Here is a 25230-nt window from a genome sequence, read left to right on the forward strand (position 1 = left end):
CTGGAGTAGCGGAGGGAAGACGACTGGGGGCTGGTAAATGATGGGTTCCGGAGCAACCATGGGTTGTCAGAGTAGGAGGGAGAGAAAAGCACATCTTGAAAATGTGTTTTCATAGGCTATGAATTAGTGGGCTTTGAAGGACCTGAATTCCAAATTTGACTCTACTGGGTTGAATGACTCTGAACAAGTGACTGAACATCTCTGTGCCTCCATTTTCCCATCTGTGTAGTAACAGTAATAAGACCACCTGTCTCACCGAGTTAGTGCCAGGATTAAGTGAATTAAAAAATGAAGACCTGGACCAGTACCTGGCACAAAGTGAAGCCACCAATAAATACTATTATAGTTATTTTATTGGCTAAGCCATTCCCAGTCTTCCCAACTTTGTCTCTCTTCTCCTCTCACCCATCCTCAAGCCATCTTCAGCTCACTTTGTATCCGAGGGCAGCATCCAACTCATTCTCTACTGGCAAGTTCTGTCTCCATTTGGACAACTTGATCTACAGAGCACAAAGTATTCCCGATGGCTTGTAATTACCTAACAATGTGAATAGGCAATGAAAATAATTCCCCCAAATCCAAATTTATCTGCTAATTCAAAACGCTCCAATCAATGTTGTTCTGTGTACATCGAGCCCATATAGCCCCACAGAGCTCTAATGGATTTTAGTATTGGTAGCAGAATCATATCTGTGTGGGGTCTGGGGTTCTCGAACATTCTTGAGCAATAACATTCAAGAAATTCAAAGAATTAAAAACACTTGTGATTACAGAATCAAAACAAAACTACATATCCTTCTGTATCTCCATTCCTACCACCTTTCCACTTCACCTCACCAGAAAACAAGAACAACTCTTCAAGCAAGTACACAACTTTGGGAAGCTCATACTTGGGGAGCAACAAGTGACAAAGGAGCCATGCGCCTAATCAGCTGGTCAGATTTCAAGTTTCTCAACTGCGGCTGCACTTTAAAATAACTTCATGAGGTGTTCGTGCATGTCCCTGTGCTTGCACGTGTGCACATGCGTGTGTATGTGTGATTGTACGTGTGTGTGTGTCTTAATACCACTGCCCAGATCACACCTCCACATATTTTGGCATGAATTGGCCTGTGTTGAAGTCTAGGGATCAGCAGGTTTTTTTAAAGCCAGGGTTGAGAAACACTAAGCGAAATCAACCACAAGAGTCAATAGGGTGATTGATGGAGCCAAGTGGCCCATACACCCACGGGAGGGAGAAAAAAGTCACAGTGAGAATTTCTAAGAGAAAAGAACACTAAATCCATTTTTTAAAAGTGAAATGGAGGTATCCCTGCTGGGGAGAGGCCTGTCACATGGTTTGCTATTCCTAGAAAGAGCTACAATTAGCTGCCAACAGATGCATTATTTCATCAGTCCCATAAATACTTGATAAAAGTCTTCCGCTCTTCCTTTATGTCAGCCTTGCAGAAGCAGGGGGGGAATCTTCTGATAAAATGCAGTAGTAAACTATCAAAATTTCCTTTTAAATGATTAAAATTAGCATTAAAACAAATAAAATATTTTAGCAAAATCTCATCCCAGTATACCTCTAAAAGCCCTTGAAAATTTTCCTCTTAAACAAAAAAAGCATTAGTACAATTTTTTAAAAGCTTCTTTCAATTATTAACACCACAGCATAATATAATTCCATTTCAAACCCAGTGGGAGTCAAGATTGCATAGCAGAAAAAATCCTAAATCAAGAGTTGGAAGGCCTGGATTCTAGTTCAGCAATAAATTACATTAACTAGCTATGTAATCATGGGCAAGTTGACTTAATCTCCATGGGCCTCAGCTTTTTCAGAGAAAAATTAGATGATCTGTGAGTCTCTCGTGGCCTAAAATTCTGGGATACCAGAATATGTCTCCATCTTGCTGACTCTGAACATGTTTATAATTTAGAAAATGTAAAATTAAGTCATTCTGGCAATCCTATTAATAAATTTAACCAATTCCCAGCCACTATGCATAATCTGAAGGACCAAACAATAAAGACTTTGAATTTGGCACTTTTTCTATCTGAACTAGAGCTGGAGCCTTCCTTCCCCAACTATGCAACCAGGGATGGCTTCTGCCCCAAACTCCCTTCTTTTTAAATGAGAAAATGCATGAAAACCATCTTTACAATTTTTGCCACATCTTCATATCATTATTTTCAAAGAATTTTTCTTTATGTGACTCATTTTTACTTAAATAAAAGCAATGTATTTTTAAAAGTAACTTCATAAATAGAAAAGTTTTACTTGCCATAAATGGAAGGAAACCATTAGACTAATGCAACAGAAAGAAGGCAACACAGCTCAATTCCAGCTAAATACTGTTGCTCACAGAAGGCTTTAAGCATAAGGAACTTTTTTCTCTTTGTTAAAAAGAAAAACTGGCAAGTGTCAAGAGAGATGCTACAGCAAAGGGAGGCTTTCACCTGCATGTCATCACCACTGAAACAGAAAGAAAAAGAAAATGACTCTCTCACCATGTGATTCACTCCCATATCTGCATTTCATCTAAAATCATTTTAAAAGAACCACCCAAGATCACGGCTGTGCACACATCTCACATTTTGGGAAGCACAACAACAAGTGGTCGAGACTGGGCCTTTGCTGACTCTCAGTGTGACTCAGCTCTCTGTGAGGAAGGTTCTTATCCCAGACGGGCCTGGGCTCTAGCCACACTGTCACCGAAGGCTCCCCCCGGAGCTCCCATGCATCTGTGGTCCCCTCTGTCTGAAACATTCCTCCTCCAGGTATCCACTCTGCTGTAGGATTCAGGCGTCTGCCCCACGTCCCCGTGGCAGAGAGGCCTTCTCTGACCACCCTGCACCATGCGCGGAGCCCTTCCTCACCACCAGACACAGTTTTTCTTCGTAGCACTAGCATTCACTCATTCGCTTACTGTCTTTCCCCATCAGACTATAGCATCTGGTAAACTCCAGAAGAGCAGGGGCTTTGTTTCCCACAACATCCTAGCACCTGATGTCAATACTCGGTATCTCTTCGGTGAATCGATGAATCCCCTCAGCTGACCCGGAGGTCCTTTGCATGTCTTCATTACCTCATGCCCGGTATCTGGTTGGTCCTCAGGCGGCGTAGGATGATCACACTGGGGCTCCCTGCAGACTCTGCCCTCACACAGGGACAGGTCTCGCCATGGACGCTGACCCACCACTCCCCCTTGAGTACACAGGATGCCACAGAGTGAGCTCTACCCAGCTGCAGTGGAAGTGCCTGCAGAGACCACAAACTACATAAACTGAGAGCAACATCGAACCTATTATATGCAGAGTAGGGCCAATTCATGGTATGACCGGAGAATCCCAGGCTAGAAATCTCTCCAGTAAACCTATTACAATGCCTCAGATTTTTGCCATTATTGCTCAGTAATTGCAGATGGAGCCAAGTATACATCTGAGAGCCAGAGTACATCTTGAGATAGTAGCTGATGGGCCTCTGCATGGTCACACAAGGCCAATTCCAAAAGGAACAGGCTGAGCCCTGGAGCCCTTGGATAGTGGGGAACCAGACCAGCCCTGCATCCTGCGCCAGTGAGGGCAGCCAGTGTCAGGGCACAGGGTCCGTGGTGAGGACCGGCTCAAGCACAAGCAAAGTTGACGCAAACAGCCATAGGAGGCTCAAGAGTTGAGGCATCTGGGGGCGCCTGGGTGGCAGAGCGGTTAAAGCGTCTGCCTTCGGCTCAGGGCGTGATCCCGGCGTTACGGGATCGAGCTCCACATCAGGCTCCTCCGCTATGAGCCTGTTTCTTCCTCTCCCACTCCCCCTGCTTGTGTTTCCTCTCTCGCTGGCTGTCTCTATCTCTGTCAAATAAATAAATAAAATCTTTAAAAAAAAAAAAAAAAGAATTGAGGCATCTGATGTTAACATATGAGGCACTGAGCTGTGTTCCAAGACATCTGTCCTTCATCCTTGCCAGTGGCTAAGAGGACGTAAAGCCAGAATCTAGCCTACAGAGAAGGGGGGAGGAAAAAAACCTCCCAAGCCTAACGTAAAACTGGTAAGTGAGAACCACAGCAGAGACCCAGTCCCACAAACAGGGCCAACACGGTGGAACAGGGAGTCCTGGGGCCCAGGAGTCACTCCCACCATGACTTAGGCTAAGTCCCACCAGCTGGTGAGACTGGGGCTGCCATAAACCTCTTTTCCAGATCTAGATTAGCTCAGGCACCAGGGAGACCCTGTCAGCAGATATGGCTCATGAACAGTAAAAAGCCAGGCAGGCAGGCACATGCTGCCTACACCCAGACTCAGCACTGTTCTCATCTCCTAAAAGACCAGACAGGAGCCCAGAGAGGACTGCCAGCTGATCTATTGTCTACTACGTGACCTTGGCCAACAAGGGACACACCATGAAGTATCCCTTCCACAGTGCCAACCTGATTTAAGTAATTTTTATTGCCAGAATTTCTCTTCTAAAATATAAGAGTCCTCACAGGGTGAGAAAAACACAAAATCAATTAAGCATTAACATCTTAGACTTTTTTTCCCAACATAAATAGGAAGACCCATCAGCTAGGTAGACTCTGAAAGAATCAAAGGTTTAAGCTGTTTTTTTATGTTTTAGGATTTGCTGGGAGTAGGGTTTAAGAGACCAGAGAGGATTAAGATACACCTGGATTCTTCTCTAATAAAAAGCAACTAACTAGGATCTATCACCAAATAGGGCCTGTTGAGGCAACTCAAAATTTACAAGTGAAACACAGAAAATAAACAAGCAAAGAGGAAACCAGGATTCTCTGAGAAGCCCAAAACAAGAACACTTTTTAATAAAATTAAATCAGCTCATTCTTGGAGAAGTTTCGGCCTTTTGGCCAAAGGGAAAGCCATTCCTGCCCATTGGTTCTCAGACCTCCCAAGAGGAGACCACCAAATCTATACAAATTAATTAATAATGACAATCAAAATGAGTAAAAGATCACACGAGGTTAATACATACACATAATATATAAGCACCACATCTTCCTACAGTTTAGTTCCTCGAACTTCAAAAATGCTTTCACAAAAATTTAAATGGATTTTTTAAAAGCTTATTAAAATTACTCTTACAACACTGGAGAAGCACGGGGTCCTGGGAAAAAGACCTCTGCGTCCATCTGCACTTTTTATAGGAATATTAAATTGAAGGCATCTCAACTCTGATACTCTCTCCAGGATTTTCAAAACAAACAAACAAACAAACACTTAGGTTTTCAATTAACTAAGTCCCAATGAATTTTAGAATTAAAATATCACCATCAACTTAATTAATTTAAACACTGAAAGTTTAAGGTCCCAAATAAGAGAAGGCTGTTAACTAAGAACTCCTTTAAAAATTATCATTTCCCAATTAATTAATTAAAATTAAATCTACCATTTCCTCCATCCCCTATTCTCCCATACGCATTATAATATTTTTTATTTATATCTTTATCTTGCTAAAACTTATGGTATTGCAGATTTTCCATAAGTGGATTTTAAAAGTGATTTTTATGAGGGAAAAAACTACAAAGTGAAGAAGGGAATGATAAACGTCAAAGTCAGGATTTACCAATAAGTAGGGGTTGGGGCTGAGGTAGGCCTGGGGAGGAACACCCAGGGTCCTCAAAGGCAATGGTAATATATATTTTTTTTAAACTGAGTGATGGGGAGACAGGTGTTCCCTGCACCATTATTCTCCATACCTTACTTGTATTTTATAATCTTACTTAAAATACTCAATAATTAACAAAAGTTATTTTAAAAGTGAGTTTGTTATTATCATTGCAGAAGGTATATAGAAAACATATGTAAATCAAACTCTCTCTTCAAAACATTTGTAAATAGCTGTGTTACTCTGACGAAAAGTAAAACAAGTGTACTTAAAATTTGTATAGTAGCCAACGTATCTTTCCATTTGAACACACCCACAGAACTAACATATTAATATTCTTCATGCAAACTCAATTTTTCTCACGTTACACTGTTTCATTCTGTTTACTTTTAAAAACAAACTAGTTTTTCCTCAACTTCTGTGTAACTTTCACCATTTGGTAAAAAAAAATCATAATTTTTTTTTCTTGTTCTCTGAATAAATCCGAAACCATGAAAATGGGGTCACACCTCTATAAACAACATACAACAGGACTAGTTACATCACCCAAAACGATTGTAAAATTAAATGAAATATTTTGGTAGTGACGGGGTTTCGGTTTGCTTGTTTTGTTGTTTCCAACTATCTGGTGCCAAGAGGAATCTCTAAGTCAAATACCAGGAAAAGACACTGGATACCCTAATACTTCTCTTAATGTGTCCCCAGTTCTATGTTATTTATTCTGCTTTCAGTAAAGTTGCAGAAATGTCTTAGATACTTTAGTTTGGATCTGTTCACACACCTGAAGTATTTAATTTTGTAAGGACACTCAAACTTGAGAATTCCTGGGGCCCTGAAAGGATGGCTACTTTCAGTATTTCAAAAACCCTAAAACACTTTTACCTGTAATTCGGCCATGCTAGGAAATGAAAATGAGTTTGCTTTTTCCACTGGGATTTAACCAAGCTTTCCTAAGTTAAGTGGTTACCTCATGCAGAGCAGATATTCAGACATAGGTCATTAATAAAAATAGAAGGATTCATCATGATTAGTTAGTACGTGTGGTCTGAAAAATCATTCAAAATATGAGGTCGGGGCGCCTGGGTGGCACAGCGGTTGGGCGTCTGCTTTCGGCTCAGGGCGTGATCCCGGCGCTACGGGATCGAGCCCCACGTCAGGCTCCTCCACTATGAGCCTGCTTCTTCCTCTCCCGCTCCCCCTGCTTGTGTTCCCTCTCTCACTGGCTGTCTCTATCTCTGTCAAATAAATAAATAAAATCTTTAAAAAAAAAAAAATATATGAGGTCCATGAAAAGGAAACCCAAAAACGAAAACAAAATATGAGGTCCATGGGACAAAAATAATAAAATTGGTCTTTTACTACTGGCATTTGTTTTTTAACCAGTTATGTTGATATTTTTAAAACTGCAACAACAAAGTCTGAGGACCACTGTCTTGGAGGAGTTCTATCACAGCTTTCAAAAACTCCAGAGAATGTTGATTTCCTAACTGTTCAAAATTTGCAAGTCAACTTCCAGTTTTTTGTTTATTTATTTCTTTTTTAATTAATTTTATTTTATTTATAGATTTTTTTTTTATTTTAATTTTTAACCAATTCAGCTCTCTGCTCCTCCAGCTTTGTAAAACAGTAAAAGTCATGGAGTTGTTAAGAGGAGAAGTGTTTCACATCACATCTTCTTCCTGCTACAAGCCAGGCTCCTAACACCGGAACTGCTTCTCTTCTCCATAGCTTCCAACTTTCTTTAAAATCAAAACGCGACCCTCCCCAAACTACTATTCTTATAACATTAAATGTTCTGGGTGTCTGAACAAAGCCAAACTAAAAAGACCAACTTCAAATCAATAACCTTTAAAAACTTACTTAACCAGCTTTCTAAATAATCCCCTTTGGCCATGCAGGATAGCCCAGGGAACAGGTGCAAGGCGTGCCTTCCTAGAGGCTGTCTCCTCCTTCATGAAGCTGACCTTTTCCAGCCAGCAGCTCTGGCACCCCACAAATCAGTTATCAGTAAGCCTAATGCCTGCTCTCCCATCTGCACTTTCCAAATGGCTCCCAATGCCAAGGGCTGAGATATGATCTGGCTCTCAGATGAGAACATGCCTCCCGAGTGACTTGCCAAGTTTCCCTGGAAGCATTTCTAAATGTATTCTCTGACCTCCCTCCTCACCCTCTCAATCACGGCTCATTCTTCCTTCCCTGCATTTCCTAATTCCACCTCCTCATCCTGTACGTCCAATACTATGTGCCTTCAGTCCAAACTCCTTACTCACTCCCAGCCTAAAACCCCAACTTCTCATCCAAAGGACACAGTTTCAACAAGTTTGCGGCTGGTTTGCAGTGATCTTTTTGAGGCCTACCTGCAGGCAGCTCCGTTATGGCTTCTTCCCTTGCCTTCTCCAGCTTCTCCCTAACCCAGGAAAATTCCTGCAGAGAATCTAGGAATGCATCAAATGCTTTAGGACCTCTGGAAGGCAGGATATCCAGCAGTAGCATTGTTTTCCGGAGGCCTGTGGCTTGAGCTTTGATTTCTTGAACATGGTTTTCTGTCAAGACCCCTTCCTGGTAAAGATACTGAAGAACCAGTCCCTCCACCAGTACCTCCGCACCCAGCTCCAGGCGAAGGGAGCGAAGCACTTGCTTGTCTCTAGCCTCCATTTCTCCCTGGGAAGAGACAAAATAGTAGCTCAGATTACAGGGAGCTGACCAAACCCCCTAAAACAGCATCGTGCATGCGGCCACAAGCTCCTTAAGGTCAGGTACAACTTTGAACCTTAGCAGAGTGCCAGGCCGTGGTGTTTAGTACACGGCTGTTAAACCAAAGCAATTTTGAATGTTTCCGAACATACTGAACAACCGTGAATATGAATCATCTTTTCTATTTTTGTTTTCCACACAATGAATCCTAGCTCGATTCCTTGCTTGATAAAGAGATTTGGAAAAAAAAAAAAAAAAAAACAAAACAAAACTGGGCCAGGGACCCTGCTTAAAAAGCAACTTTGATCTGAGAATTACAGAGCAGCATTTCATTTTAACATACTTAAAAAGAAACAGGGGCTTTATTTTAATATAGCCTTCATCAGATATACCCCAATAGCAGAAAAACTGCCAATATGCATGCAGGTGCCTTTCTGACCATGGGCATTTGCTGAACCTGTGTAACAATGGGAATAGGCACCAGAAACCGGTAGGTACCAATAGGCTAAAGGTTCTTTTCCCCTAAGAGAAAAGCCCTATTCACCATTACCTCCAAGAAAAATATTTATTGTGTGTGCCTCTACAATAAACCTTATATATGGTCACAGACTCCACCCCTTCCCTGTAAGAATTCCGAATCTCTATCACAACACTGCCGGAACCACACATGTATGAGACATTTAGTGGGGATTTTTTTTTTCTTTACAAGAAAAAAATGTCCACACACCAGTCCTGGTCAGTAGCCACGCATGAATTCAAGGCCTGTTTTCAAGACCACTGCCCGAGTTTGAGGGCGCTTGTGTGGACGCTACGAGAGTAAAGAAGCGATGGGGAGTGGCGAGGAGGCGGCAGATGGGGCTTCCAGGCACCCACAGAAAGTACGACCGGCCGGCGGCCCGACGCCACTCCTTCGAGCAGCCCTCGGTGACGTCCGGGAGGTGGCGGGTGAGGGGGACGGTGTGCACTTTTGGCTGCCGACTCCCATTCGGAACTTTTTACTCCCTGCCTCGCCAGCTGAAGTCCTGTTGTGTTACGAACACGAAGAACTATGAGGGGTTTTCGGGCAAAATCTGACAAACTACAAAGTGGGTGCTGGGAATGATCTTCGGAGCGGACCGAAGGGGGAGAGCCCCTCCCCCCGGCACCCCGGCAGCCCTACCACCACCCCAACCCCGGCCCGGCTCGGAAACGCCGCGAACAAGTAAGGGGGGGCGCGGGGGAGCCACGCAGGGCCCAGGCCGCAGACGCCACGGTGCGGGGCCTTCGAGAAAAAATGGATACGGGGTTTCTGGTTTCCTGTTACTTACGTCTGCAAACACGTATATTAAAAAAAAAAAAAGAAAAGAAAAGAAAGAAAGAAACCGCAACCGGAATCCAGACTGTTAGGAAACCTGTACCATAAGCACCATCTTTGTTGAAGGCGAAAGCCCTGAACAGGAAGTGTTGTCGCCATCTTTGTTGAGGGCAAACACAGGAAGTGCTGTAGCCATCTTTATGGGGGGCCAAGTGTCGGACTGAAGCCTTTTCCGCCATGTTTGCTGTGGGTAAACAATATAGCGGCTTGAAGATGGAAAATAGTAGCATCACTTAGGGGGTTATCTAAGGAAAAAAGTACTTTAACACAGGAACTCCACCACAGTCTTGTACACAACTGACATAAAAAATAGTCAGGTGTCAAAAGTTACCTTATCAGCGAAGCCTTCCATGATCACTCTATTTAAAATTGCAACATTCATCTCCGGCACTCCCCCTCCCTTTTCCAACTTTGTTTTTATCTGTAGCACGTATCACCATCTTATTAAAACTTTTACTTAATTATCTGTCATCTGTTTCCCTCCACTAAAAGGCAGGGTCATTTATATCATTATATATCACAGAATTCCTGTCCACAAAGAGATTACAAGTCAGTAAGCCGGGATACAGCTGCAGCAATCAGCTAGCTACTCCAGAAAGAAAAGGATTTGTCACGGGGAATTGGGGACATTCACAATCATTAGAAAGGCTGGAAGAGGCCTGGGCATCCGAGAATGACTCCCTAGACTGCCTAACTGACCACAATCGCGAAGGCGGATTTGGGAAGACACCACTCCACGGTCCCCACCTCTTCTCAACACTGACGGATCAAGGCACTGGACATTGAAACACTGCTGCGGAAAAACCAAGGTCTCTACAGCTTTATCTGCCAGCAGCATCAAAACAGCACCTGCAAATCTTACTCTGATGTGTGCAGTTGGTGAAACCTGTTTCGCATGCAGACCATTTGCAGCAAGGGTGTCTGAGGCATGTAGCTTGGAGCTTTCCAGCTTCCGAAGGGCAGAAAGACATTCTAAAAAGCGAATGGCTGTTACTGGGGGGGGAGGGGGGGTGTGACTCGCTGAGTTCACCACATTTTTCATTCGGAAGGCAAGACAAATGCTGATCCAAATGGAGAGAGAGATCAGAATATCAAATGGAGGGTCATTCCTGAATTCCTTTATGAAATGAGGCAATCAATAAACACCTTCATTGATTCACTTTTAAATCAATTGGGTGATAAATGCAGAAAGTCATATACCTGCTGAAAATCGGTTGACAGTAACAGGAAAAATACCTCAAATATCATTATTTCTATAAAGGTTTTCTCAAACAACACCTCTAGTGGGAGATGAAAATCTTTGTAAGCAAATCAATAGAAAGCAATTCTAAACATCCCTCCTCAAAACCTTCTAATTTTTATAACCAGTTTAAAATGTTACTATAGCAATATACCATTTTATTATGCCAGTAGTGACAATTCTCTTACATGGGTGGCAGGTATTATTATTATTATCTTTTTTTTTTTTAAGATTTTATTCATTTGACAGAGAGAGAGCACAAGCAGGGGGAGTGGCAGGCAGAAGGAGAAGCAGGTTCCCTGCTGAGCAGAGAGCCCATTGTGGGGCTTGATCCCAGGATCCTGGGATCATGACCTGAGCCAAAGGTAGACAGTAACCAAATGAGCCACCCAGGTGCCCCTATTATTAGCATTTTACATATGTGAAGACTGTGGAATCAAAGCGGACAAATGTCCTAGCCAAAATTTCACAGCTAATTTATGCAAAACCTGAATTCTAACCAAGTCCTTCCAATTTCAATGCCCTTTCCAATAAACAGTGTACCGCACAGCCATGTATGGTGAAGAGTCTGTTGTTCTAATGACAGCCAAAATATTGGCAAATCAGTCTGGTGCCACCTCACACTTGATACTCCTGAGTTCCTAGTATTCTTTTCACTCTCTTCCTCTTTTTTTCTTTTTTCTCCTCTGGAACTGCTTTCCTTTCCCGGGCAGGATTTATCTTTTGTATGTGGACAGGACATTCTCTGCCTTCATCCAGATAAACTGCACACCTCTTGCAATACTAGCAATAGCTGAGGTTACAGACTTTTGGGTGTAATTTTTCCAACTATAAACTTCGATCATTTTCAAACATATACTAAAGTTGAAACATATGGCACAAAGCACACCCATATAAAACTACCTAGCTTAAAATACTTCCTAATGACTTGTTCTGTTTGGAAAGGCTTGAGATCTTCTGGAAACTAGAAGACTTTGATGATGATGTCTGGGGGAGGTGGGGAGCCAACCGTGAGTTCCATGAGGGTTCACAGAAGAGAAGAAAAGAGAGTAAGAGGCAGCAAGGGAAGAGCTAATACAGGAGCGGAGGGATATGGAGTCCAGATGGGGAGCTACCTAAGAGGTTGGCTATTAAGGATCTGACTTAAACCCATAAGGTGAAGCCCCTGATCATGAAATTCCTCTTCCTATGGCAAATTTAGATGAGCATTCATGCTGCCCCCTAAGCACCTAGGCTGGCTGATTGACTAGCCAACTGCCCTCAGTCAGCTCATTGCAGGATCACGACCCCACATTACCATACGATGATACTGCTGAGCAGTTTCACCCACATAAATAGCCAAGGCCAGCCGCCTGAAAAGTCAAACACAGATTGGAATCACTATCACAGAGGATTACTCCTCCGCTCTGTTTATTCCCTCTCTGAAGGCTGGAAATGTGCCCCCGCAGAAGGATTAAGCACCTGTTACCCAGTGGTAACAAATCTATTTTCAGGAAGGACAGATATTTTCCTTTTTCTCTTTCCCCTACCGTGTTTACTTGTATCAAGTTGTATACCTATTGTTAGTTTGCAAACTAAAGAGTCAAAAAGAACAAATTTAGTATTTTTCTGTCTTTCAATTTGGTCTTGAGTTCTGCAAACTTCAAAACAAAAATCAAAGGAGTCAGGCATTTTCTGTTCTTCCTGTTTCATGAATGTGGAAATTCAGCCATGGGGAAAAACAGATTCTTTTCAAGCATACTTGAAACAGTTACAGAAATAGATCATGAATTAAGTTACAAAGAAACTTTGATAAATTCCAAAAAATCAATAGCATACAATGTACATTTTACAATAAAATTAGAAATTTTAACAAAAAGATAGCTTCAATAAAGCCCATAAGCTTAGAAACTAAATAAAATAACTCTTAAGGGGCACCTGGGTGGCTCAGTTGGATAAGCATCTGCCTTTGGCTCAGGTCATGATCTCAGGGTCCTGGGATTGAGCCCCAGGTCAGACTCCCTGCTCAACGGGGACTCTGCTTCTCCTTCTCCCTCTGCCCCTCCCCCTGCTTGTGCCCATGCTCTGTCAAATAAATAAAAAATAAAATCTTTTAAAAAAATAAAAATAAAAAAATAACTCTTAAACTCTTGATTAAAAAAAAAAGTCACACTTCTATTGGTACAGCCATATGCAAAACAGTATGGAGAGTCATAAAAAAATCAAAAGATCTGTCATATGATCCAGCAATCCCATTTCTGAGATTAGAGCCAAAGGAAATGAAATCAGTATCTGAAACAGATATCTGCACTCACATGTTCATTGCAGCATTATGCACAATAGCCAAGATATGGAATCAACCTAAGTGTCCACTGGTAGATGAACGGATAAAGAAAATGTGAGATTATATGTGTATGTGCCTGTATATTTCTGAATATACATATATTTGGCCCTTAAAGAAGAAGAAAATCAGACCTACTAGAATGACCAAAACCCAGAACTCTGACGACACCAAACGCTGACGAAGATGTTGTGCAACAGGAACTCTCATTCATTGCTAGTGGAAATGCACAATGGTAGAACTACTTTGGGAGACAGTTTGGCAATTTTTTACAAAACTAAATATACTCTTCTCATACGATCCAGCAATTTACTGAAAGGTAAATTTGGTATTTACTCAAAGGCGTTGAAAACCGGTTCACACAAATACCTGACACAAATGTTTATAGCAGCTTTATTCATAATTGCCAAATTTGAAAGCAACCAAAATGTCCTTCAATAAATGAATGGATATTTATACTGTCACACATCTATACAGTGGAGTACAATTCATCCCTAAAAAAGAAATGAGTTATCAAGCATGAAAAGAGATGGGGGAACCGTAAATGCATATTACTAAGTGAAAGAAGCCAATCAGAAAAGACTGTATACTGTACCCCAACTATATGACATTCTAGGAAAGACGGAACTATGGAGACAGTAGGAAGATCAGTGGTCACCATGAGATTGGGAGCGGGGTATGGATAGGGGAGTCACAGAGGATTTTTAGGGCAGTACAAATACTCTGTGTGATGCCATAATGATGGATACACGTCATTACACATTTGTCTAAACCCAACGAACGTTGAACAGCAAGCATGAACCCAAAAGTAAATTCTAAACTTCGGGTGATTATGATGTGTCAATGTAGGGTCATCAATTGTAACAGATAGGACATTATCCTCCACTAGAGGATGTTTATAATGGGGATGTCTATACATGTGTGGGGCAAGGGGTACATGGCAAATCTCTACATCTTTCCTTCAATTTTGCTGTGAACCTTAAACTGCTCTAAAAATAGTCTTAACAAAAAGAGAGAGAGAGAGAGAGAGAAGGAAATCTTGTCATATACTACAATGTGGATGAACATGGAGGAGATTTTGCTAAGTGAAAGAAGCCAGATACAGTAAGACAAATACTGCATGATCTCACTTATTTGTGAAATCTGAAAAAGTCAAACTCATAGAAGCAGAAAGTATAAGGGTGGTTGCCAGGGGTTGGGGGTGGGGAAAACGAGGAGATGTTGGTCAAAGGCTACAAAGTTTGAGTTATGCAGGATGAGTAAGTTCTGGATAGCTAATGTAGAGTATGGCACCTATTATTAATAGTATATTGCATACTTGAAATTTGCTAAAAGAGTAGATCTTAAATGTTCTGACCTCACATAAAAAAAACTGATAGCTACGTGACATGATAGCTATGTTAACAAGCTTGATTGTGGTAATCAATTTACAATGTATACATATATCAAAATATCACATGTACTCCATAAATGTAAACAATTTTAATTTGTCAATTATATCTTGGTAAAGCTGGGTACAAAAAGTCACACACTTCTGGGGCGCCTGGGTGGCTCGGTTGTTGGGTGTCTGCCTTCGGCTCAAGGCATGATCCCGGCGTTATGGGATCGAGCCCCACATCAGGCTCCTCCGCTATGAGCCTGCTTCTTCCTCTCCCACTCCCCCTGCTTGTGTTCCCTCTCTCGCTGGCTGTCTCTATCTCTGTCAAATAAATAAATAAAATCTTTAAAAAAAAAAAAAGTCACACACTTCTGACCAATAGAGTATAGAAAGAAAAAAAAAAACTTTATAGCAGAGAAACCTGGCAGACACCACCTGGACCAAATGATTGAGGTTAACATCACCAGAAATAAATCATATTGACATCATGTGCCCCAATATGATGTGACAAGAAGGGCAGATCTCCTCTGTGCTATCCTTCCCCAAAATTCGTAATCTCAGTCTTCATGAGGAAACATCAGAGGAACCAAATTGAGAGACCTTTCACAGAATATGACAATTACTATTAAAAAGTGTGAAAGTCATGAAACTGTCACAGACTGGAGAAGACTAAGGAGATATGACAACTAAAGGAAGGGAAGAAAAAAGGGATAGAAGAGAGGAGGAAAGAAGTAGAAAAGGAAGATGGTGAAGGATGTGCCCATGTCAGGTAAATAGGAAGACTTCGGGACCTGAATTCTTATTCCCCATTTCGCATTTGCTACTTCCTTTTTTTTTTTTCCCCTAGGATGATGAAAACTTTAGAATGCAAAGGATTTTTTTAATAATTTTTTTATTATATTATGTTAGTCACCATACATTTGCTACTTTCTTAACATGCAGTAGGAATCTCATGTAGCTTCCCTTCCTCATGCTCTCCCATCCCCCCAAAAAGATTTAAAAACAGAATTTGTCAAAGAAAATATAGGCCTCTATTTCTGTAACTGTAAATCCTAAAACTATACTGAAAATGTGCAGCCATGCTTCCCCTCTTTCTGTATAACTCCTGATAAAGGTATTATGCTGTAAATAATACTACCTGAATCATGTGTACTAATTATTCTTTTACTAAGTTATAAAGTACAATGATTCCTTAAGTTCTCTAATATTTCATTTTGATCTTAGGTTAATTATTGCTTATTGTAAAAATTCTGGGATAGTTTATAAAAACCTAAATGATAAATCTTTTAAAAGAGCCAAATAGGGGCACTGGGTGGCTCAGTGGGTTAAACATCAGACTCTTGGATTCAGTTCATGTCATGATCTCAGGTTCATGAGATCGAGCCCTGTATCAGGCTCCCCATTCAGCAGGGAGTCGGCTTCTTTCTCTCTTCTTTTGCCCCTCCCCCTGCATGCCCACACACTCGCTCTGTCTCTAAAATATAAATAAACACATCTTTAAAAGAGCCAAATGCATTATTATGCAAATTATCATGTACTAATATAATATCCCAACAATATTTCTAGATGTTTAAAGTATTATAAGACGTTAGTGATTGATAGTACTAGGATTACTATAATTTATCCATAATTTGACAAGTTTTTATTGGGCATTTACTATGTTAGGATCAGCTAGGGCTAACATTCTTTTTTTTTTTTTTAAGATTTTATTTATTTATTTGACAGAGACAGCCAGTGAGAGAGGGAACACAAGCAGGGGGAGTAGGAGAGGAAGAAGCAGGCTCCTAGTGAAGGAGCCTGATGTGGGGCTCGATCCCAGAACGCCGGGATCACGCCCTGAGTCAAAGGCAGACACTTAACGACTGCGCCACTCAGGCACCCCTAGGACTAACATTCTGAAAGAGAGATATAGTCTCTGTCTTCATGGAGCTTAGAGTCTAGAGGAGACAAACATAAACAAGGAAACAAATAATAATTATTAATTACAATGTAATGCAATTACAATTACTATGAAGGAAGAGTGATAAGAAAAACCGGTCGGGGGGCTGAGGAGGGGAGCTATTTTCAACTGAGTCTCTAGAGAAAGCCTCTTTAAGGTGGTGAACTCTCCTACTTTTCTTCAAAAAACTTGCAGTAGTTATAAACCTGTACTATATGCATTTAAAAGATGGATAAGAATCCAGTAAAGAATTTAAGATATTAGGACAGCTAAAGATAGTAGGGCATGCTAAAATAAGTTCTCAGTTTCCTGGTATTCACAATAAAAAGAGAAAACCGTTTGTAGTGTACAGTTCCCATCTCAGGAAATACACTGAGTCATCTAAAAAGACCAACATTTCTCCAATGCTGGTTTCAAGCAGGAATTTATCATGTGATTCTTTATAGAAGGAACATTAGATCAATTAATACCATGATTTTCCTGTGTTATTTTGTATAAGATACCAAAACGTTATTCAAATGTAACTTCCTGGTATTAACGATATAAAGCAGAAGATAATACAATCTAGGTCCGACTTTCTGGTGGTATAACTAAATGCAGTGACTTAGAGAAACTAGTAAATGAATGCCCTTGAGACTGCCAAGTATTAGCTAACAACCGAACTTAAGTCTTCTGAATGGCAAAATTTAACATCCAAGTTGTCTGCCAAGTATCTACGGGGTGCACGTCAGGTACCGTTGATTAAAGAGAAATCCATACGCTGTGGATAGCAGACGGAAGGCATTAACTTAATGTTTCATAACCAACATTCTATTTAGTAACCAACCTTCTATTCTTGTTCAACGAAAGTGACATAGAAGCAGAGAAAAGAGTCAAGATGTTGCTCAAGGAACAGCACCACACATTTGAAACTGTTTAAGCATATAGCCAAGCATTTGGCTGAGATGACAGAATTTGACATCATAAAGCACCAAGAAATTATTTTGATCTCACCTCACCCTAAAAAAACCCTAAGTATTTCCATTACCAGTTGGCCACACCGACCAAAAAAAATTCACATAGAACTTATTGTTTCTTTCCAAGCAGAACTTCATCATTATGATGGGTCTGCCAGGATGATTTATCAGTACATGTACCAAGTACTTGAATGAACTAAGCTTTTATCTGAGTTTATTTAATAAAGTCCATTTAAAAATTAGACAATGACTACTAAATATAATGATTTTTGTTTCCACATAACTGATGCCAGGCTGTTCTTTCTGACAACAATCCACCCAAAACATTCAGCTGCATCTTAATAAAGCAAATACAACCATTAGCCCAGAAGAGGTGCTTCCCTTCCTTTCCATTTGCACTGATAAGTGGGCATACATCCAACCCATCCACTAGCTATACAGGAAGTACAGAATCTCGAACAAATAGTGGATATTAATATTGAAGCATTAGAACTGTTCTTCAGGGAGATGGTATTTGATTTAATAGGGAAAAGAAATCAGCCATTAAAAGTGCTGATGGATTTTTTATGTCTTTTCTCCCCAGATAAAGAGGATGTGAATGTGGGGTGCTTGGAGTTCCAGTCAACTACAAGTATGAGATGGGCTGAAAGAAGCTTCTCTCTGCCCGTGGAAGCCCTCCCATTGCCCAGAAGTAGAAGGGAGGGGAAAAGACAAAATGATGTTAGACTGTGGCCTACTTCACCAAATTCATTTAGCCCACATAGAACTCCTAACGGCCACTGGCCTAAGAATATCAGATATGCAGAAGGAAAAGGAAATGTACTTTCCTTGTGACTTTGGAGAGGTTTGTTCTCCTCTTGAGTGGCAGCTTTAGACTGTCTTCCCTTGGGAACAAAGAATGGATTTTCCATTTTTGTGGTCTCTACTCAAATCATCTAGTACTATGAACACAGCATGTGTTCAGTAAATATGTTTGGCCAACAACATTTAACTGGTTCTTTTGATTTCATTTTATACATAGTACCTAACATGGTGCCTTGCAATGGGCACTCAAAAATATGGGTCAAATGAACGCATATAAGACCAGTGTATTACAACCAGGCTTCTTTTTGGTCTCCATTTATATATACTAAAGAAAGTAAGAAGGTCAAAAATTCTTTTCAATTCATTTTTCTGTAGATAATTCTACAAGAGTTAAATGTTACTACTCTTTTTTGTTATGGGGCACCTGGGTGGCTCAGAGGGTTAAGCATCTGCCTTCGACTCAGGTCATGAGCCCAGGGACCTGGGATGGAGCCCCATGTCAGTCTCCCTGCTCAGTGGGGAGCCTGCTTCTCTCTCTGCCTGCTGCTCCCCCTGCTTGTGTTCTCTCTCTCTGTCAAATAAAAAATAATCTTAAAAAAAATAGTTTTGTTATAAGTCATAAGTACCTGACATTTTAAGAATACTCCTACTTGTTTCCCTAAGTACTCTCATCCAGCTCACTCTATTGAATATTAACTAAAGGCAATATATATATATATTATTCAATATATATATATTGAATATTAACTAAAGGCAATATATATATATATATATATATATATCTCCCAAATGTTTAACTCTGGTCTCGTACCCAGTTGTCTATTTGAAAACTCCACTCAGAGTTCAACAGGCAAGTCAATCTTTCCAAATCCAAACATCGGATTCTTCTTACCCCAGCCCCGTCCTCCCCAACCTGCTCCATTTCTGCAGATGGTACCACTACCCCATCAAGCCAAAAGCCATAAGAGTCATCTTTGATTCCTCTCTTTCCCTTATATCTCCCATCCAACCCATCAGTGAATCCTGCTGATTTTCTTGCCATGTCTCCTAACCCAACCACGGTTCTCTCCATCCTAACCACCTCCCCCCTCATCTAAATCACTATCATACCCTCCTCAGACTGTAGAACTTTGCTCCATCTTGTTATTCAGATGATCTCTTAAACGCCAACTCAAGAGAGAGGCCTTCCCTGACCACCTGATCTAAAACTTCCTCAGATTCCAGCACATCACCTTGTTTTTTCTCAGCACTTATCACTGTCAGTTAATTTTCTTGTTTGCTGTTTACTACTTCTTACTCATTTCTTTTCCTTTCTGTCCCTCCCCACTAACATGCATATCCATAAGAGCAGGCGCGTTTGCTGTCTTCTTTGCTGCTGTGTTTCCAATGTCTACCAGAAAATCTGACACATCATATGTGCTCAATAAATTGTTCTTTTTCTTTTCTTTTAAGTAGGTTTCACGCCCAGTGCGGGGCTTGAACTCATGACCCTGAAATCAAGAGTCTCACCCTCTACCCACTGAGCCCACCAGGCGCCCCTAAATAGTTTCTGAATTAAGAAGTCAGTGAATCAATTAGCCAATAAGACACAACTGTACTTGAAGAACAAGCAGAATACAAAACACAGGCTTTTCTATAACATATTCACCAAGACCATTTGAATGATCCAATTTCCCTCAACAGTGCTAAACTTAATTTTTTAAGCTAATAATTATTGAGAGTTGACTTCCTCCCAGGAACTGTGGCCATTCTTTACACATGTCCTCTTATTTAACTTTTTTCGATCCTTGCACAGCCTTAAGAAGTAGGTAGACCTAGCTAAGTGGCAAAGCTAGGATTCAAATATTAGTCAGTCTGATCCCAAAGTCCTAACTACTGCCCTATTGATACTATGCTTGCTTCAGATTGGCCAGGTTCCCTGGAAATATTCCCCCAACAGCGGCAGCTTAACCTTAGTTTAGAGCTCATGGATCTCTCCTGGAAGGTTGCAGTTCACTTTGACCGCACACGGAGATGAAGGCTTGGCTCCCCAAAAGCATTCTTCCTATGAGGCCCATCCTGCAAGGATGACATTGCCCAAAACAGCATTTACCAGAGTCCGCTCATTGTTGAATGTGTGAACCTTCTGCTGAACCTACAATAATGACCACCGTGTGCTTTCTAAGATGCAGTTGTCCAAGGATAAACTTTCTTTTGTGGTACAGAAGGACTGTGTTCTCATAAAAGCCAAGGCGGCTAGCGCATGTTCTACCTCTTTGAAGAAAAACACGAGCTATTTCACAGAATGTGCAGTCTTACCCAATCACAGATTCCGGATGTGGAATGGAACTAAGAAATGGCCCTTTTTTCACAAAGTCAAACAGGAGGCACAGGAGGCAGAAGTGACTTGTGGTCGCAGGGCTAGTAGCCGAAAGAATGAAATTCCATCACTTACCAGAAAACGGAGCGATGGTCTTGTCAGTCATTTTGCCTGAGTTAATGCCCATTATTTCAAACTTTCAAAATGTTGCCAAGTTTATGATATTGATGTGCACGTATTTTTTTTCTAGACTTCATATTTTAATTTATTTAAAACTTTTCAGGTTACCAATCTCTGTTGTTACAAAGCAACAGACATCATTCACCTAATGTCTCTGGTGGGAAAAAAACAAAGAAACTACTAGATATTCTTGGTAAATGATCTCTTCCCAAACTGGTTGTCCATAGATGCAACAGGTGAAAGGTGTTTATGAATGGCTCCAATTTCATCAGGAAGTTAAGTGCAAGCTATCTTGAAAAATCTCTTCCACGACACATGCTTTTTTCCCTCTATGGTTACTTTCTGAATTAATTTCTTCCCCAGTTCAAAATGGTTTCCCATTGTTCCAGCTGATCCAAACTGAACTTAGCCCTTTACTATCTACTTTGATACGGCTCACACGGTAACCCCAACCCTCTAGGCCCCTGGTTATCAAATTTTAATGGGCATCAGAATCACCAGGAGGGCCACAGACAGTGGAGCACTGGGCCGTGCTGCTCTGGTTTCTGATTCAGAGGGCCCAGGATGGGGCTCAGGAATTTTCATTTCTAACAACTTCCCAGGTGATGCTGTCTGGAGACCCTTGTTAAATTATTCCAATAAACATTTTCACATAAAGATTAACTGGAATTAAAATTACTTGAGGGGCACCTGTCTCAGTCAGCTTAGTGTCTGCCTTCGGCTCAGGTCATGATCCCAGCATCCAGGGATCAAGTCCCGCTCAGGCTCCCTGCTCCCAGGGGTGCCTGCTTCTCCTTCTCCCTCTGCCCCTCCCCCTGCTTGTTCTCTCTCTCTCAAATAAGTGAATAAAATCTTCAAAAAAATTACTTGAGATGGATTTTTATAGTCCTGGATTAAACCTAGAACACAGATCTGTATCTTCCACAAAAATGAATATGCAAAACCTTGTTGAACTCCTTCATTCAGAGAACAGAAAATGTGAGATATTGTCAGAGCCTCCAGTGAAAATTAGTTATCAACTGCTGATTAGTGCTCTGAAAAATAATGAGTGTTATTGTTGCAGGTTAGATTCTTTTAAACATTTTCCATTTAATAATTCTTCATCAGAGCGAACAAAGAAGAATTTTCACTCTGGCGCAGGCCAGACCGGGTTCTGTTGCTTAGCAATGGGCTTCATGTATCGTTAGAGCATTGTGTTTTCTGCTTCAAAAAGGGACAGTGTGCCACAGGTACTTTTTAACTTTACCAGAGTGCTCCCATGAAGAAGGATTAATAATCATTTTGTATTTAATCTAGCAGACTAAAAATTCTCAAGTTGAGAAGCTTTCTTTTAGGATGTTTAAATACACTTTGCTCTTTCTTCAAAGTGAAGCTTTAGGATTCACAGTCACTGAAGTAACTTCTGGAGGGCTTCATCTTTCCAACAAAGAGCCATCCATCCATTAATACATATTGTAGAGGGCCTTGTCCATGTTCAGCTGTGAGCTGAGCAAGTGGGAGATTCAAAAGATGCATAAAAGAGTATCTGTGGGAGCGCCTGGGTGGCTCAGTCGTTGAGTGTCTGCCTTCAGCTCAGGGTGTGACTCCAGAGTCCTGGGATCGAGCCCCACATCAGGCTCCTCCGCTGGGAGCCTGCTTCTTCCTCTCCCACTCCCCCTGCCTGTGTTCCCTCTCTCACTGGCTGTCTCTCTGTCAAATAAATAAATAAAATCTTTTATTTATTTATTTATTTATTTATTTATTTATTTATTTATTTATTTATTTATTTGACAGAGATAGAGACAGCCAGCGAGAGAGGGAACACAAGCAGGGGGAATGGGAGAGGAAGAAGCAGGCTCATAGCGGAGGAGCCTGATGTGGGGCTCGATCCCAGAACACCGGGATCACGCCCTGAGCCGAAGGCAGACGCTTAACTGCTGTGCCACCCAGGCGCCCCAATAAATAAAATCTTAAAAAAAAAAAAAAGTATCTGTGGACACAGATATCTGTAAAGGAGCAGGTCAACGTATTATGAAGACAGTGTCTCCTTCATGAAATTTATGATGCATGAGAAAGATATGATTAACTTGGAAGAAACAGTAGCAAACTATATAAGACAGTATGCAATTAGCTTCTAAATAATGAGGCACTCCACCAACAGCCTTTTAAGGATTCAGAGAGGGTGGAGACTAATAAGAAGAGCTGGCATTTATCAAGTGCTTCCTATATGCTGGGCACTTCAAATGCATTATCTCTTTTAATGGTCACAACAGTCCTGTGAAGTCAGAATGATTATTATCCTCATTTTCAGATGAGGACACTAAGGTTAATTAGCTTGCGAGTAAACAAGCCCAGGTCTGGGTTAAGTAAAGGAGAGCTTGGTGGAGTGTGCTAGATAGAGACTCACCCATCATGCTGCCCTTTTCTGTGGCATCTCTCTGCATTATTCATAAGTGCAGGGCCTAATTCCTGCTTCCTCAGGGAAAAGACCTGAGCTCTAATTCATGCCTATAAACCATCGTGAATACCTATCCTTTCAGCCCTTTCAGCCAAAGGAAAGTCTTCTGGGAAAAAGGTAATGAAAGAAGGATTTCTTTTTACATTATCTTTGAACAATGAGTTCTGTAGAGTGATGCATGATTTGCATAGAAGTACACTGACCTATAAATGCACACCCCATGTTTTTGTAGCAGCAGAATCACATTAGCCTTCCAGATTTGAATTGTTCAGCATCTCTGTCCAAACAACCTTTCTCTTTAATTGCATTAACAACACCCTGGTCCTATTCTGATGAACTTTTTCCAACTTAACTATTCCTTGACTTTTATCTCCAGCTGTGTCTTAAAGTGACCCCAACTCTCCAAATAATGGTGTATCATTCCACCCCCAACACTCTGCCCCTATTTCCCATATACTCTTAGAAAACCACAGAAGGTAAGGAGTTATGTTTTGCAGAATGCTTTGAAATGAAAAGTAAGAAAAGCTGCATCCCCTCCCGGCCAGACAGGTTGAGGGAGCTCAGGGCAAACCCAAACTCCAGGCCCACCACTTTGTCAATTATCTTAAAATATCTCTGAAAATTTTGTAGAAAGTAGAGATAAAAGAGGATAAATGGTTAATATTTAAACTTGACTGAGCCCTAGGTTGGAAATAAAGAATCTTGGGTTCCAGAACTGTTTTTGTCCAAGTTCTGAGGCTTTCAGAGTTTACAAAGTGCAAGGAACAAGAATGAAGAAATCTGACAGTACCCAGCACTGTCTGGGGTACACTGAAATGAGAACTCTCATAGGCACCCAATGGGTTTCTTCTACACAGCAAGGAAACCATCAACAGAGAGAAAAGGCAGCCTATGGAATGGGAGAAAATATTTGCAAACCACATATTTTACAAAGGGTTAATATACAGAATATATAAGGAACTCCTAAAACTCAACAACAAAATAAACAAATAGCTCAATTTAAAAATGGGCAAAAGATGGGATGCCTGGGTGGCTCAGTCAGTTAATCATCTGCCTTTGGCTCAGGTCATGATCCCAGGGTCCTTGGGATTGAGTCCCACATGGGGCTCCCTGCTCAGCAGGGAATCTGCCTCTCCCTCTGCCTGCTGCTCGCCCTGCTTGTGCCCTCTTTCTGACAAGTAAATAAGTAAAATCTTTTAAAAACAATGGGCAAAAGACTTGAACAGATGTTTTTGCAAAGACGATATACAAATGGCCAATAGGCTTGTAAGAAAATGATCAAGATCACTAATAATGAAGAAAATGCAAATCAAAATCAAATGAGATATCATACCTCACACCCATTAGAATGGCAAAAAAAAAAAAAAAAAAAAGGAAACAACAAGTGTTGGAGAGGATGTAGAGAAATTGGCCCCCCTGTGCACTGTTGGTGAGAATGTAAAATAGTTCAGCTGCTATGGAAAACAGTATGGGGGTTCTTAAAAAAATTAAAAATAAAATTACCGTATGATCCAGCAATTCCACTTCTGGGTATATATCCAAAAGAACTGAAAACTGGATCTTGAAGAGATATGTTCACATCCATGTTCATTGTAGCTTTATTCACAATAGAAGAGAGTAGGAAGTAACCCAAATGTCCAACAACAGATGAATGGATAAACAAAAGGTGGTATTTACATACAATGTCATATTATTCAGCCTTTAAAAAGAAGGAAATCCTGTCCTATAGTACAACATGATGACCTGTGAGGACATTATGCTAAGTGAAGTAAGCCAATTACAAAAGGACAAATCTGTGTGACTCCACTTACATGAGGTATAGAGTAGCCAAATGCATAGAAACAGATAAAGCAGAATGTCGCTACCAGGAGGAAAACATGGGGAGCTGTTCGATGCATATAGAATTTCAGTTTTGCAAGATGAAAAGATTCTAGAGATCTGTTGTACCACATTGTGCATAGAGTTAGCATTACTGTGCTATACGTATAAAGATGGTTACAAGAGCCAATTTTGTAAAGATGGTTACAAT

The 25230-nt window shown here is 40.9% G+C and overlaps 1 protein-coding gene across 2 annotated transcripts in view; it reads right to left on the minus strand.

The window, feature by feature from the left end:
- CRADD (CARD and death domain containing adaptor protein) overlaps window positions 1-10027 on the minus strand; it is a 170868-nt gene extending 160841 nt beyond the window's left edge. Inside the window, exons 1-2 of one of the 2 annotated variants that reach the window (XR_015727137.1) lie at window positions 9602-10027; window positions 7958-8261 (exon numbers count right to left, since the gene is read on the minus strand). Coding sequence is in view for 1 of the 2 variants with exons in the window: in XM_045779996.2 (XP_045635952.2) it covers window positions 7958-8255 (298 nt within the window). In the remaining variant the exon portion in view is untranslated. The remainder of the gene's footprint in view (window positions 1-7957; window positions 8262-9601) is intronic. The other variant, XM_045779996.2, reaches the window with a different exon arrangement.
- Window positions 10028-25230: the final 15203 nt, after the last annotated feature.

This window comes from Ursus americanus, chromosome 17 (assembly GCF_024610735.1).
Source record: "Ursus americanus isolate L20-20 chromosome 17, mUrsAme1.1.p, whole genome shotgun sequence".
Taxonomy (NCBI): domain Eukaryota; kingdom Metazoa; phylum Chordata; class Mammalia; order Carnivora; family Ursidae; genus Ursus; species Ursus americanus.